This window comes from Coturnix japonica, chromosome 2, assembly GCF_001577835.2.
Source record: "Coturnix japonica isolate 7356 chromosome 2, Coturnix japonica 2.1, whole genome shotgun sequence".
Taxonomy (NCBI): Eukaryota; Metazoa; Chordata; class Aves; order Galliformes; family Phasianidae; genus Coturnix; species Coturnix japonica.
The window spans coordinates 80,048,150-80,064,895 of record NC_029517.1 but is presented as its reverse complement, the minus strand read 5'-3'; the positions used below and the strand labels follow the sequence as shown (position 1 = coordinate 80,064,895).

General features: G+C 34.6%; 1 protein-coding gene across 1 annotated transcript in view; it reads left to right on the top strand.

The window, feature by feature from the left end:
• LOC107309909 (dynein heavy chain 5, axonemal-like) overlaps positions 1–16,746 on the top strand; it is a 141,341-nt gene that overhangs the window by 22,629 nt on the left and 101,966 nt on the right. The window contains exons 22-39 of the mRNA XM_015855081.2: positions 1,643–1,850; positions 2,709–2,796; positions 2,909–3,032; positions 3,149–3,312; positions 4,486–4,578; positions 5,861–6,064; positions 6,535–6,615; positions 6,698–7,102; positions 7,268–7,386; positions 7,843–7,979; positions 9,043–9,205; positions 11,809–11,920; positions 12,238–12,366; positions 13,279–13,478; positions 13,593–13,746; positions 14,416–14,682; positions 14,910–15,038; positions 15,455–15,670. Coding sequence (XP_015710567.1) covers positions 1,643–1,850; positions 2,709–2,796; positions 2,909–3,032; positions 3,149–3,312; positions 4,486–4,578; positions 5,861–6,064; positions 6,535–6,615; positions 6,698–7,102; positions 7,268–7,386; positions 7,843–7,979; positions 9,043–9,205; positions 11,809–11,920; positions 12,238–12,366; positions 13,279–13,478; positions 13,593–13,746; positions 14,416–14,682; positions 14,910–15,038; positions 15,455–15,670 — 2,993 coding nt within the window. The remainder of the gene's footprint in view (positions 1–1,642; positions 1,851–2,708; positions 2,797–2,908; positions 3,033–3,148; positions 3,313–4,485; positions 4,579–5,860; positions 6,065–6,534; positions 6,616–6,697; positions 7,103–7,267; positions 7,387–7,842; positions 7,980–9,042; positions 9,206–11,808; positions 11,921–12,237; positions 12,367–13,278; positions 13,479–13,592; positions 13,747–14,415; positions 14,683–14,909; positions 15,039–15,454; positions 15,671–16,746) is intronic.

Below are 16,746 nucleotides of genomic sequence, written 5' to 3'. Positions count from 1 at the left end.
TTACTTTTTTCCCTATCAGTATTTCTCTGATCTGTTTCCAAGTAAGTCCACATAAGGAAAAAAATCTAGGGCTCTTCTTATGCCTGCATTCTGTTTTTATTTCTCTGTGAAAAAATGGTTTCTGGACTGACCTCTTTGCTTTAGGTAGGTAAATGTAGCCTGACTGATGCAAGAGTGGGAGACAAGAGAACAAACATTTAGTACTGTTAATATTGTCTCTTATCTTTTCTATAGAAAGGTCTTTTTAACTGGTGGTGAACATCCTGAAGTAGACTTGATTAAATTCAAAGTTGAAAATAGAAAGGGGGAGATTTCTGTCCAAATTCTATTTATTCTAAGAAAACTTTTAAAATTCTCAACTGTGTATTGAGTTTTTCCAACACAGCTATTAAGAAAGAATATTATCTTCATCGAGTACAGCATAAAATTAACTCTATACTACTGTCATTGACATGGACATACATGAGGCTCTTAGTAAGACTTTCGTAGTTTGATTCTGTGAGAAAACAATAGTTCATGCTTGTAAATCAGTTCTCACTTGAGGCAAATTGATGCTGGGCTTTCACTTTTCTCTTCAAAATGAAAAGCAGCAACAAAAACAGAAGCAGATGCAGGTGTGGGTTTGTGCAACATTTGTGACTGTGACATGTAACGCTAGTGCAAAGGGCTCTGGCCATTGCTTAAGGTAGAGCTGGCTACCATTTAGCCATTTACTTCATCTTTATCTGACCAGACAACAAAAAAATGACAAGGTTTCCCTCTGTTTGAAAGCATGGGAGCCTGTGGCAGCCTTCTAGACTAAAACTTGGAAAATGAGAAATAGATGGTTTTAAAAATACCGGATTTATATGCATTAAATAAGGAAAAGTGTCTAAGGAATTAGTTGGATCATTTGTTCATTCTAGTCAGTAAAAAAAGACAAGATTCAATCATTAACTTTCTAATGGCAATAAATGGTATCTTCTATTTTAAACATTCAACAGTTAGACAATACTGTAGCACTGCACCAATTTAGATTTAATTTTACATACAGTAAGACAAAGTACTGATCATTCAAGTTATACTATCTGCTAATAACCAGAATGTTCCCAATGAGTTATTTCTTTCCTTTTACGTTAAGTATAAAAGACAACAAAAGAATTTATCCACTCTATTCAGAAACAATCATTTTTACTCAGTTTAGTAAACACATCTGCTAATGGACTCACTTTGATGCTTTCCAAATTAAATTGGGCCATACACATGAAAGAAAAAATCTAGTGGTTTAACCTGTATGTAGCCTTGAGGAATTTCAGCCACTGAATTTACAATGCCGACTTTCACTCTGTAGGTCTTTAGGAGAACCAGAATATTTTTTGTATGTTTGCGTCCTCTTTTTTCCTCAAAGGTTTTTGTTAATCCTTTTCATTCCAGCATTAATACAGAAAGAATATTTTGAGGGTTCTCATGTTATCTATTGAAAAATGGTTTCATTTAAAGACTCCAAAGTACAGCAAGTCCATCATGCTTTGGTTTCAGACTTTAATTCCATATTCCATTGTTGTTAAATCCTCATTTCATTGTAATAATTTGTGGCAGGTTGGGGAGATTTAAGAGGTCTGTATTTCACATTATTTGTTTTAATTTTGTTTTCTTTGCTTAGTTATTGAGAACGTTTATAGTACCATAAGGGAGGTGGACTTTATAGTCAAAGAAGCTGCTGATACCCTGGAGTGCAGAATTGAAAGAGTTCTGGAAGATATGTCAAACACTGCTCTGATCATTTTACCAGAAGATGAACCTATAGATGTATCTACATTCTTGGAACAGACAGAAAATCTTGCTGTCTCTACTGCTCGCAAACTTTCTCAGTAGGTGTATTATTGTGTAGATTTGAAGGCTCGATTTGGGAGCAAATATTTATGTGTTACTTTTTATGCATAGAGAACGTACTTTTAAAAACTTTATTCTTACTTACTACTAGTTTAAAGCAAAATGATAACCTCAGATCGCAGAGCAGGAACTTACAAGTAACCTGAATACGGCAAACTAAAATTACATTTATAGCATTTAGCATTTTGTGTTTTTCTTCTTATGGCATTCTACTGAAGAGCAAGGCAAATGGAACTGGATAAAACTTGAAAAGTCATCTCAGTGCTAACTGCTTGATCCTTAATGCTAGCTCAGTCATGTAAGACTTCTCATTTACCCAGAGATGCAAATCTTTTAGTTTATGCTTGTTTTCCAGGACATGGAAGAGTAATTGTTCTGATCTTCTCCAAAGAAGATGTCTATGTGCATTTTGCAAAACAGGATACTCTGTATTTATTTCTTTACTATTTCTGATTTCAGAGCCAGAAAATACATCAAAAAGATAACTAAAGCTACTTCTTACTGAAGTTAACTCTTACTAAATTGTCTTGATAAGCCTGCTTTTCTTTTTTTAACTACAGCTGGAAAAATAACTTATTTTTCTGTATTTCTTATTAATTAGTTGAATAAGATATAATGGAGTCTGATGAATGGGTTTCCTGATGGTCCGCATATCTTAATGCCTTACATTCTGTGTGTGAATAAGCAGTAGGAACAAACGGAAAAGTTGAAGGGTTTCTCCCTGCATATACGGTGCTTCAGAATGCAGTGGAGCTGAGGATGTGCATCTATAAAGAAGTTAAAGATTATTCCTTATGCTTGACTTTATGTGGATGACTGTAAGGTTGTTTTTGCAGACAGAGTCAGCAGGTAGAATGCTCTGTGTATGAACTGGTAGACACTCTTAAGCACAGGCTGAAAGCAGATGCTGGAAGAACCCCAGAGGTAAGGCCTCTACAGGATTAAAAGTAACCTTCTACCACCTAATCATACATTTGATATTTCATTTATACAGTGGATAATATCGTTGTCTAAGAGTTTCCCTTTAACTCTCTAGGATTTGTATTCCTGTACACATCTTGACCCAAAACAGAAAACACGCTGCCAAGAATGCATGTCTTGTTGTTGCTATTATCTCATGGGACAGCTTTGTCAGAAGAATACTGATTCTTTAGTCAAATGTGAGTCTTTTGTTTTCACATCTGTTTAGTTTATAATATCACTTGAAGATTATTATTTTTTTTTTCCCCAGGCTTACTGTGGTAAAAAATATAACTTAAATATTGTATTTATTTAGGTATGAAGATTTCCTTGGAGTCCTTGAGACATCGACTGCATGTTGTTGACTCTAGATATCAGATGACCAGGTCTGTAGACACAAAGAGGGTTCCTGTGTTTAAAACTGAATTTCAGCTGGCTATTCCTAATGTTGTCTTGCAACCAAGTCTTGAAGATATTCAGGTATCTGAATAACTGCACATCTCAGTCATTTTTGTTAAAAGACGATTAAGATGAATTAATGCATTATTTTAAATTAAGATTTGCCAGTTTAATCTTGTATTAGCAATAAAGGGAGAGGAAAAAATGATTAAAAGTCACTTGAATTCATATGACATCACTGGATGCTAAGAATGAAACCACCAATTAGGTTTGTTATGCAGTAGAATCAACCATTTTCCTGATCAACTCCTGTTTGCAGCCCATTAAAAATGTTTTAAAAGGAAGTGCAAGGAAAAAAATAAATGAATAAATTCCCTTCTTACACTGATTTGAATTCCTTCTCTCCTTAAATACTTTCAGAGTTTAAAAAGACATTATCATTTTGAAATATTCAGAATAATGCTGCAGTGAAATATAAAGAGAAATATTACAAGTCTGAAGCCCTGAACTGTGGAAGAGTTTAAAGAAATATTTAAACTTACCTGCACTAGTTCAGCAAAATTCTTATGTTTGTATTTACAATCTGCTATGATCTCTAGAAGTCTATGAAAAGTATTAGTTGTTTATGTGGTTAACTTGAAGATTTTTCAGCTGGAATTGTTGCCATTAAAATCAGTGGTTGAATTCTTTCTCAGATTTCATTTGCAGCCTTTTGATGTTGTCAGTAAATCAGACCACAAAGTGTAATTTTTAATACCATAGGTAGAAAAGTTATATAATAATTTATATAGCTGACTGTATAAATTACAAAATCCATCATCACAAATACAGACAAGTTTATTCAGATGTGAAATATAGTATTAATATTATTTTATGTTATATATTTATATATAGAGAGAGAGCTATGTTTATAACCAATATAAAGTGAAATAGTACTTAATTTACGATTCCTCAGTCACTCATTATTATTAATATTTATAGATCTCTCTCTCCTATATTCTTGTTTGAAGAACACATAAAAGTAGAATGTCTGAATGACAAAGCTCTGTGGGCTACTCTTTCCCCTAACAAAAACAAAATCTGTTCTGCATGATTCTACTGCATGCTTATTAGAACAGTTCTGATAGAGATACAACTTTTCCATTTTGGTATAGTTTGGAGGATCCATTTTTTTCCTTCATTCCTTTTTTTTTTTTCCCCTCTTACTTGTTCTGATCTTCTGTGTGCTCAAAGTAGGTGTTTTACTCTTTTCAGAGTGCTGTAAACAAAGCAGTAAATATAATGTTATCAATAGCCAAAGATATCCCACTCTGGAATTTTGCTTACATACATCATAAGCAGCAGCAGGTGAGTGTTTTATGTTGATTATTTTATAATATTGGTGAACATTTCTCAATTTCGTATGAATGTGTTCTATAATAATACTTCGATTTGTAATTTGGAAGGCTTCCTTACTAGTTTAAGCTGTTTTTAATCTCCAGATCAAGTAATTGAACAGAAGAGCAAAGAGTAACAATTCATAAAAATAATGTTTTGAAGTTTTTCATTGTTAAAATAAAAACTAGCTTTAATAAAAATATTTTTAAAATACTGTTAAGGTATGATGATATTGTGGATGATGTATGACAACCAGCATTATCCATGTGTGCTACTAACTACTAGTCTTCCCAGCCAAAAACTTTGAGTTAAACGCTCAGGCTACATAAAACAGCTACAGTGTTAAAGTAAATGCTGTATGTATGTTTATCAGTGACATTAAAAACAAATACAGTTCAGCTCATTTGCATAAGAAGAACCATTTGAGTCCTGTAAATGAAAAAAGCAAATAGGATAGAGCAAGTTGACACAAGTTCTTTCAAGAATTGTTTGCTTCTTTCTAAGTAGCCAACCCTAGATTACCTTCCACGCTTTTTTTGGCCAAGAATAGGGATCTCAGAATCATAGAGTGGTTTGGGTTGGAGTGGAACTTTAAGACCATCTAGTTCCAACCCCCTGCTATAAGCGGGGACACCTCCCTCTAGACTAGGTTGCTCAGAGCTCCATCCAGCCTGGCCTTCAATGCATCCAGAGAGAGAGCATTCACAACTTCAATGGGCAACCTGTTCCAGTGTCTCACCACCCTCACAGCAAAGAATTTTTTCCTGATATCTAGTCTAGATCTTCCCTCTTCCAATTTAAAACCGTTTCTCCTCATCCTGTCCCTACATGCACTTATAAAAAGTCCCTCCACAGCTTTCATTTAGGCCCCCTTCAGTTACTGGAAGGCTGCTATATGTTTCCCCCAGAGCCTCCTCTTCTTTTTAGTTCTGTACCAAAGAAAGGAAGACCTGAACAGTTGTACAGGAGGTGGAACTGGCACACCTGTACTTCCCTGTACCACATATTTGACTGAAGTCATTTGAAGATGATTAACAAAGAACACCACGTGGCAATTAATTAAATTATCATTAGCACTAGAACTACAGCTTTGTAAAAATGAAAGCTAAGAGCAGGGAGTCTACCTGTGGATTCTTCCTTTGCACTATTCTATTTACTCATAGAAGTACCCACTGTATGTGTCTTATTGTGCATTCAATAATGTAAAATAAAACTAATATATATATGTTCATTCTCATTTAATTTATGCCAGGCTGAACAATCTGCTGCCATAGAGCTAGGTGATGAGAACAAATTCACCAGGATGATGGCACTGAAGCCTTTAGACAAGCAGATCATCGAGCATAAGGATGTAAACAAAGTGGTGATTCAACTAAATACGGTTATTTTGTCTCTCAAATCTAGAGCATCGGATCTTCTGACCAGCTTTTCTGAATTTTCAGGCATCTGGAATAAGGTTAGATGTGTATTTAATGAAATACGTGGCTGTATTGGGAAATCTTCTAAATACTCTTGAGGGTATTGTAAGGAGACCGTGCTCTTTGGGAAGCATTACTTGTGGTTACTGTAGGTGAATGTCACTGAGCTGGATGAAGATTGTTTTTCTGTAACTGAACCCTTTATTTAGCCCATTTATCAAGACCCAGATGGTACTGAAGCCTTTACCTCTGCAGAGACCAAGAGGTATCCTCATCGGTGTCTGTATTTGAATTATAGATAGATTTCAAATGCTTTTGTAACAAGTACTGTAAAAAGAATGAGAATCAGGAAAAGCAGATCAAGTGACACAGCTGGAGCATAATGCTTATACTCTGAACTTTGTTAAGAGGGATTATTTGTGTTTGCACGGTACATCAGACAGCTGAGTCCTGGATAGACTATTGCAATACCAATGTTAAGTAATAATTAAAATAAACTTTTATATAGGATCCAGAGGAAAAAGTGAAGGAATTCATAGAGACTAATCCAACAATTGCTGAATTCCAGACTCAAATTGGATACTTTTCTGTAAGTATTATGTCTTTAATAAGAAGGAACTGTTCAAAAAATTGTAGTGAAATTAAAAGTTGATCACTTGTGTTTTTCTTAGCAATTAGAACTGCAAATCAGAGAACTGCCAAACCACTTTGTTCTGGAATCAGTGCATATTGCAACAGAGTCATTGAAAATAGCCCTCATTCAGGAATGCCACTCAAGACAAAGAATGTTTGGATTAGCTTTGAATGAAAGGTCTGCCACAGACATGGATGAAATTTACTCGTTCATTGAAAATCTGAGCAAGAAATTAAGCAGGCCTATCCATGACCTTGATGATGTACGGGGAGCAATGGAATCACTAAAGGAAATTCGAGAGAATGAAGTTAAAATTGACATGACTGTTGGACCTATTGAAGAATCTTATTCTGTGCTTCAGAGATACAATCTGCTCTTTCAGGATGGAAACATGGAAAGAGTTGATGGATTGGCGTATGCCTGGAAGAACCTAAACACACAGGTATCATTGGTGTATTGTTTGTTTCTCAAATGACAGCTACAGCAGTTATTGTTAGACAGTTTATGTTGAAATACTGGAACAAAACCATTTTCTTTCTAAAAATTCTGTTGTTTTTTTTTTTCTTTCTTTCTTTTATACCTGTTTTTTCTCTTTGTCTGCATTTAGGCTCGGCAGGTTGGGGATATGCTACTGAAGTTACAGCCAGGCATGAAAACAGATTTGCTGAGAGGTGTTCAGAGATTCCAGACTGATACTGCAGAATTTTGCAAAGACTACAATGAAAAGTAGGTGAACTGTGGTACAGTAAAATTAAGCTTAATTAGTGATTGTTCAAAATGGTGCATTTAAAGAGTTAACACAGCATCGATGCTGATATGAGAACTGATTAAAAGAGCCAGATTTCAGAATACAAGGTATTCTTACAGCCACAGATCAGCTTTTACAACTTCAGTGCTAGAGCTGATACTCAGTGCAGATCCAGATTTTTGTGGTGTTCCAAATGCAACAAAGCACTAAAGCATATATTTAAATAAGTAGGTAGAGCCTTGGAAGTTAGCAGAGATTCTTGTTCCGAATTTCTCTTCTGGTAATTATTGTAAAAAGTTCTAGGAAAAAACAACCCAAAACATTAGAAAATCTTAAATACTATCCATTAAGTGTATTCTGTTGTGCTTCTTCATGAAACCTGCATGGCTGATATTTGTACTGAATCTCAAATTCTTATCTCATTATTTTTACAGTGGCCCCAGTGAAGAAAATGTTCCTCCCCATGAAGCAAGTGAGAGATTACAGCTCTTTCAAGCTAAATTTGATGAACTGTGGACAAAGTATATCTCTCTTTCTGGTGGAGAAGAATTATTTGGCCTTCCCATTACAGGTACTTTCTCAGAGAACATAGATACCTGTCCCAATGGGCTATTTATATATATAAGTGATTTTTGGGGGGGACCTGTGTCCAGATTCATCACAGAAAAAGAAGAAAAAAAGTTTTAATTATAGCAGTAAATTATATTTGTATTCCTTATGAGTTATGTGAAACAGTGTCTGTCAGCCTGCACATACATAAGTGGAAAATGAAAGGCACTGTTCCATGCATCCCAGGAAGGGTCTATCCACTCTGCTCTCTTGCTTTTTCTGCCTAGTGTCAAACACATTTCCTCTTTACGTTCCTTCATACCCGGTTTTTAGGAATATGTTGCTGACGTACTCAGATTGTCCCTGAGCTAGATATATAATTAATTCACTGGGATGGTGCAATTTGTCTGTAACATTCTTATGATTCTTAAGCAGACACACTTCTAGTTTTGGATGCTACTCTATGAATTAAAGCATGATAAGTATTTCAGTTTGTAAATACTGAATTAAGTGTTTTTGTGTCTGATGACATAGGCATCATATATTTAACTACAAAGCCCCACAGGTATGATAGAAACTAAGCAAAATGTTTCATCTGAGGGGATCTTTTAAAATACTTTCATTGTCTATTATTGTTTGTTTAGCGTATGTCAAGTTTCTGTATTGAAAGTAATTCCTCTCCCCCACCCCCCTTCAATCTCTGCATCTTAATTAAATAGTACAAACTGAGATGGGGAATATTTTAGTTCTTGTATAAAACCACAATATATTATTTTACCTTTTCATCTACTTTTTCAACATTGTCTTCTTCATATAGGTAAGTGCAGCTCCGCCTTTGTAAGATGACATTATACTGTTGTAAGGAATATCTATTAAAAATAAATGAATAAATAATTGCTGTGCTTTGAAATTTGGTGTCCTTATGTAAAACAACCACGTAAAATTTGCTTTATTAGGTGCTAAAGACAGCTAATCTGATTTCATAGAACAATTAAGTATCCATTTTAGAAATATGTGGGTTTTTACATTCATGCATTTGGTTGTACTTACTTAACATTAACAGTTTTCATCTTTTAAAATTTCAGAGTATCCTGAACTGCACAAAATTAAACGTGAGCTTTCATTGCTTCAGAAACTTTACAGTCTTTACAATTCAGTTATTGCTAGTATCAATGGATACAGTGAAGTGCTTTGGAGTGATTTGAATATTGAAAAAATTAACCACGAGCTTCTGGATTTTCAAAACAAGTAAGTTGCTATTTGGTGACATATGTAGAGTTTTTATTTATCACTTTTTTTTGGTGTTAATTATTCTGTGAAAAATACCCTGGGTGGAAGAGCTATTTTGATTTATATAAAACTCAGGGTTGCTTAAGTGCTCAGCGCAAAAGTTTTTTTTCCCCTACTCCGCTGGTGAAGATAGATTCAATTTTGAACAGCCCTGGCTGGGTCTGCAAGATGTGCTTGATCCAACTCATTGCTCCCCTGTTCATTCAGTGGCAAAGACTTGTGAAACAACAGGATTTAGCTTATTTTCCCTCTGACAGCTTTCTTTGTATTCTGATTTCTGTCCCTAGAGCATGTATAGAGTTGCTCGAAAAAAAAAAAAGGATTTTTGTTACATACAAAAGTAGAGAATAGTTGTGAAGTCTTTCAACATCCATTCCCTGACAACAGTGTCTCTTTTGCTCTTAATGGGAATTACAAACTGTACATCAGAAACAAATATGTTGAAAACAATTATGCAGTATTTTTATCACATCCATCTAGTGGGGAAAAAAAAGACGTTATGGTTTTCTTCTAGTGGAAAATAGACGAACTGTTTTCATTCTTTTGTTAGGTTTGTAGAAGCCTTTTCTTTATCTTTTTACAAAGCGTCTCTGATCACTTTCTCAGTGAATTCTGTCAAGACAAGTTCATACTCAAGATTAAGACCCTTCTCTTCTGCAGATCCTTTCTTCTGGAACATGCATGGTTCAGATCAGCTTTTGATTTTGTGTTCAAAATTTGACCTGAGAGACACTTGAGTAACTTCAGGCGTATTATTCAAGAGATCAAATCTGTGCTTTTTATCTCATCCCAAGTCTTTGAAAAGCATGGAAACTTTTTTTTTTGTCCTCAGGCTTTTTAGTTGCATGGTATTTTGAGCATGTCACCCTTTTATCAAGGGCCGCTTGTGTAGATGTTGAAGGGGTGAGGTGGAGATTTTTTTCCATTTTTGGAAAAAAAAGAGTAAATTGCTTTTCAGTTTTGGGGCAAAACCAGCTTATTTTTATTTATTATTATTATTTTTTAAATAATAGTAAAGGTGTATGTATTTAAAGTAGATACACTTCTGTGTTTCAGTAGTACCTAGAAGACTTGATTTTGTTTCAGTACGATTCTTCAATCTACATAATCTTCTTTTCCACAGTTACTTATTTTTCATGGAGTGGCATGATTATTCACTGCTAATCCTTTTTAAAAAAAATAGTACAGTAGAAAAAAAATTACCATGAGAAGAAGAATCTTGAATTTGACTTTTTTTTAGGTACAAATAATTCCATCTTAAATAATAATAAATAATATGAAAAGGAAACAATTAGAAAAGGAATGTGGTAAGAAACACTACTGAAAATTATAATTAACAACTATATGGAAATTTCCCTTTAACTTTAGTATAACTTAAAAGAGAATGTCTAGTATACCTAAGAATGTAATTTAAACCTGATCAATTGAGTAGTTTGTTAATGTAGTACATATTTTGTGGAACTTGTTGTTGGAAATTATTACTGAGATCAAAACAAAGGAAAATGTTATTTGCATTTATCATCAATTTTCTTTGCGAAGTGAAGGGATTCCTTGTCCAATTGCTAGCCTTAGAAAACCACTGTAAGAAAGTTTGTTGTTGTTGTGCACCAACACTGGAGTAGCTATTCACTGTCTCACAAAGCTTTATCCACATATCCGTATATAATTTTCTATCTATCTGCAATACTTATTCTTTAGCACATTTGGTATTGTCTATTGTTGGATTCAAGATGAAAGAGTACAGAGATCATTGCAGTGTTATGACAGTACGCATATGTTTTTCTACCTCATAGTAGCAAGGAGTGAAGGATTCACACGTGCTCCAGTATTGTGTGACAGATCTGTCTGATTTTGGGCTGTGAAAAATGAAAAACGTCTTTGAAGGATCTTTTTTGGCTATGACTTGGGTTCATGCTGTTTCTCTTTTCTGCCGCTGAACTATAAAAGAACTGCTGTCAGTCTTTGCTCTATATCTTTGTCAGATGAAAACTGTTGTAACTTGTTAGAGGTAAATGGAGCAGTGACAGTTCACAGTGCTTGACGTTCTTCATTTTCATTTATTTTTCATATTGAAATCATTCATAGAGGAAGACTGTTCTTTAAATATCTTTCATACAAACTATCTATATAATAGGATTTATTTGATTTCTGCTTGCAGGCAGATCAGTTTTGTTTTAAGTTGCACTTTATTTTGCTTGAAAAAAAATGCATGGTTTTTAATCATTTTTCCCTTTATAAAATAGAGTGTATTTTCAATTTTTAAATAAAATGGAAGTACTGTAATGGCTTAAGTTCAGACATGAGTTTGCAGGTAAAATTATCATTCTTCAGTTCAACTGAAATGGAAACTAACCCAATCTAATTTGAGTTTTTCCTGTCTCTAGCAGTGTTTCATGCCTGCAGTCAGAAACAATCAGCTATATTTTATGCTGACAGCATGTGACTGGATATTTGGTTTTGTTTTTTTAAACTGGTCAGAAAATGAGAATATATTGTACTATTAACTGTATAATTGTGGTTATGGGGAATCAAATATTTCTTCTTTTTTGTTCTTTTTAAAGAATTCGTAAGCTACCAAAAGCTCTGAAGGAATGGCAAGCATTTCGAGACCTAAAAAAGAAAATTGATGACTTCACAGAGAGCTGCCCCCTGCTTGAAATGATGGCAAACAAGGCATGTTCAGCATAACAATTTGGAGATAACATTAATTTGAAAAACTCTATTTATGACTGTACTGTATGACTGTAAGATGCTTTCTGTAATTCTTTATTATAGATTAAAGCAGCTTTATGACAAAAATCTAGCTGGGATTGGTCACGGGAAAGTAAAACAAAACGTTTTGTAATGAGATGAGAAAAACCATTAATGCTTGCAGTGGAATGGAGATAAAGATCTGTTTATTTAACAGATACAATGAAAAAAATGTGATCATTCTAGTCCTAAAATAATAGATTTTAAAAATCTTTCCTAATTCCTATGGACTTTTCTAGGCGATGATGTCTCGACACTGGGAAAAAATTGCACAAGTAACTGGACATCACTTTGAAGTTGACTCTGAAAATTTCTCTTTGAAAAATATAATGGATGCCTCCTTATTAAAACATAAAGAAGATATTGAGGTGTGTTTACTTTTCTGTCCTGTTATCTAGTCAGCTTCGTAATCTAAACAAATTTGGCTTCAGTTGGAGATATCTTTTTTAGCATGTTGTTTGGTAGCTGATTTCAGCAGTGATGTCTAATTTATTTCCTTATATCCTGGAGAAGGATTGAAATGAATAGACGGTATTATGCTAGTCCCACCATAGAAGGAATTCTGTTTTTTTGAGAGTAGTGTGATTCTGTCATGCTTCTGTTTTAAGATCCACTTACTTTATATTTTTTTCAATTCCTTTTAAATGTCCCTTGAGAGAGAAAAAGTGTCTGTAAGTCCAATCCTGCTAAATGCTTGAAATCCTTGGAACATGGTAGAAGTAGGATACATAGAAATAGAGGGAGACAAGGTTTATTTGTATTTCAGACATTCTTCTCAAGAGAACATAGAAATGAGAAGGTTTGTGTAATGTACACAAAGATATTGCCACATTCATTTTATGCCATTGTCATCTTTTGCAAGGATAAATTGCAGCTAAAAATAAAGAAGGAAAACCCCAGCTGTTTCAAACTTCATTTTTATTGTGAATCTGCTTTCTAAACCTGTGGTCTCTGTAGTAGTGACCTGATTGTTCCAATTGTAAGAGAAAAACATAAAATCAAACTTCAGCTGTACCCAATACACTTTGCTCTTGGTCTGTTTCTACTGAGGGTATCTACCCTCAGAAGTGTAAGGTGACTTTGTGTCAGTGATGATGGAGTATAGCCCATACAATATTTCAGTGATGTAACTTAATTATTTGGGGTTCTTCCTATGTATATTTTCATTAGCTTAAGCTCACACTGAAGTCAGGATTTAGCTAATAAATTTTGATTGCCTTTACAGGTGTATATTGTATTATTATTTGAGGAATGCAATTTACTATTTTAATCTTACATAGGATATCTGCATCGGTGCTGTTAAAGAAAAGGATATCGAAGCAAAATTGAAGCATGTCATCAGTGAATGGAGTACCCATGTTTTCAGTTTTGGCCAATTCAAAACACGAGGAGAACTCCTTCTGAAAGGATCAGATACATTAGAGAAAGTAGCTTTGATAGAAGACAGCCTCATGATATTGGGCTCACTCATGAGCAACAGGTACAAAAGTTAATATATGCACATATGGTTTAAATCTAATCAAAACCAAAAGTAAACAGTGATAATATTTGACTTTTTTTAAAAAAAACAAAACAAAACCTTGTGTTTGTGCAGGTATAACACACCATTTAAGTCCACTATACAACAGTGGGTCCAGAAGTTAGGCAATACAGCAGAAATAATTGAAAACTGGATTGCTGTACAGAACCTCTGGATTTACCTTGAAGCTGTGTTTGTTGGTGGAGACATTGCAAAGCAATTACCTCAGGTATGCTGATATATGATAACAATATATGAAAGGCAGTAGGTTGTAATAAGAGATTATCCACATCACAGTTTACTTACAAATGTGTCTGATAATAAAGTTTTGTGTGCACAGGCAGTTTAGTAGAAATTTTGCCAGACTGAGGTCTGCCTGGTTGATTTGCATACAAACTTAGTGGTACCTACAGGAACACAATTGTTTATAATTCAGGTTCAGCTCTCCTTGTCAACTTCCAGTCTTGGTGAATCATATGATTACAAAGGGTTCAGTACTACTGAACACAAAACTAATTTATCTTGTCTTTCAAATGTGTAAGTGTGACTTTCTTTGTACCTGCAGATGTTTGTAGGCTCTAGGTTATATGATAAAGCAATGGCTGCTTTTCTGTATGAATTCTGTGCATCTAGGACTCGGTTCCTAACTAAGTCCCACAAAGAGATCCTGTGAGACTTGGGCAGCTGTATGTATGGTGATCTCTTTGAACTGTTGCGGTCTCTACAAAGGACTGTTATGTCTTCCCATGATGATAGATGAGAAAGATTTAGGAAGTGCTCTGACTTCTTCCAGGAGATAAATTCTTTAAGTTTTAGAACTTGACAGATATGAGGGAGAGATAATACATTGTGGTAATGGAGTGCTATTTTTTTTTTATTTTTTTTTTTTGTACTTCAGGAAGCCAAAAGATTCCAAAACATCGATAAATCGTGGCAGAAAATTATGCAGAAAGCTCATGAAACACCAAACATAATACAGTGCTGTGTTGGAGATGAGACTTTGGCACAGCTATTGCCACATTTGCTGGAGCAACTGGAAATCTGTCAGAAATCACTGACTGGTTACTTGGAGAAAAAGCGGTTAAAATTTCCAAGATTTTTTTTTGTGTCAGATCCAGTTCTTCTGGAAATCCTTGGTCAAGCATCTGATTCCCACACTATTCAGGTACATGTAACAAAGCAGTAATGCTCTTATGGCCAATATTAGTAACTGGTGACTTTTGTTATTTTCGTGGTGAAGTTCTTATTTAGTCAAGTGAATTTTTTTTAATTTTTTTTTTTTTTTCACCTATACAAAAGCTGCAAAACCTTCTAATACGTAATTTAGAGGCAGAATAAGGATGCCATATCAGATCAGTTCGTGGAGCTTTTTGTTTTCTGGTTCTATTGCAGGCACATTTATTAAGTTTGTTTGACAACGTTAACCGGGTTGGATTTCATGAAAAAAACTATGACCAGATTTTATTGTTTGAATCTCAAGAAGGAGAACGAGTCAATATTATTGAACCAGTTATAGCTCAGGTAATGACAGTGTATATTGTACTTTTTCATGACTTGATTTAAAATAGATTTATGTTGCAATGACAAACAGTGATGCATCATGTTACTATTTGCCTAGCTGAACGGAAACCTTCCAATGTGAACAGCAAGATCAAGGGCAAAAAGGACAGGACAGTTGTGTCATTCTGTAACAATTACTTCAGGTGTTTTTTCAGCAACACTGATAGGAAGTACCAAATCCATCACACATAAGAGCTTGCAGAAAGGCAGTGGAGCAGGTGAAGAGGAATCATTTAGACTAGTGAATAACAAAAAATAACAAAGAGAATGGCAAAGAGGGAAATGAGAGTTTGAAGGAAAGCCACACAGGTCTTTTCTGCCTTGTGAATTATTCATAAACCAATTCTTTAAAAATACTTTCTTGTTTATTATTTCAGGGCAACGTGGAATTCTGGTTGGGTCAGTTGCTGAATGGGATTCGGAAAACAATTCACACTATCATTAGAGAGGCATCAGTGGCCATTAACGACTCAGGATTTAAGCTGTATGACTTTCAGGCAATGTTTCCTGCCCAAATAGGACTTCTGGGAATTCAAATGATCTGGACCAGAGATGCAGAGAATGCATTGAACAGTAGCAAAACAGACAAAAAGGTAGCATTTAATGAATCGCTGGGGATTAATTAAAAATTGTTATTTGGATCAGTACGTATTGTGAAAAGTTAAAAGTAATTTGCAGCAAGAAGCACAAAATACTAATAAGGTAACCAGAATAACAAATAGATTAACAGGAAAGCAAATGATAAAATGTGTTACAAGGTCACACCTCCTCATAAATTGCCAAGTATATGCCTTAAAGTTGTTTCTAATTTTGTGATTTTCTCTTTTGTTCTGTCAGCACAGTCATGCTGAGAAGCGATTATTAGGGAATATGGTCAGTCTCATACTATTACTTTCCCCAGAACAGATTTGGAAAGAAGTAAGAGCTTCCTGTATTTGGATAAATAATTGTACTTCATCAGCTTTTGTCTACTATAAAGTGACTTAGAATTTTCAGTTTGTGAGGTGTTTTTTTACAGGGAAAGGAAAGAATGGAAGCTGTTTTAAGAGGTGCTGATTTAGTCTCAAATGCTCAGAGAAGCTGCTATTAACACCAAGAGGTTATTAATTTAATAACACTGAATCTATGAAGTGTGGAAGAAGGGATATGAATGAAAAAGTTGGAAATTACTGTTAATCAGGAATACACAATGAATTGGGACTGAGAATTAGAAGCAACATCCTACAGTTAAAAAAACCTGAGGAGAAAGGTGCAATGCTGTACTTTCATAGTTAATTAAAACAAAGACTCAAGACTGTGGAGATGACCATTTAGTGCTGCCTTTTCTTGTATGAAATTCATAAAGGGCACAGACCTGCTTTTAGTTTACTCCAGTTCATATACTAACTAGACTCAGATTATTTTTCATTTCCTAGAAAACAATATTTGTTGTCTGGGACAACCTCTATGTGTGTTTGGAGGGCAAGGAGGTTGCTTAGTTCCATGGTTTTAACAGTTTATTCTTAGAAAATGGGGAGAATTTTAGGGTTTGAATATATTCACAGTAAGCTAGTGTGATCCTTCTGCCACATATTTGTAACAGGAATATGTATGAGCTGCTCTTTCTGACACCTTAACACTTGGTGATTTTTTTGTGTACCAGGAAAGCCACTGACAGAAACTGATGCTT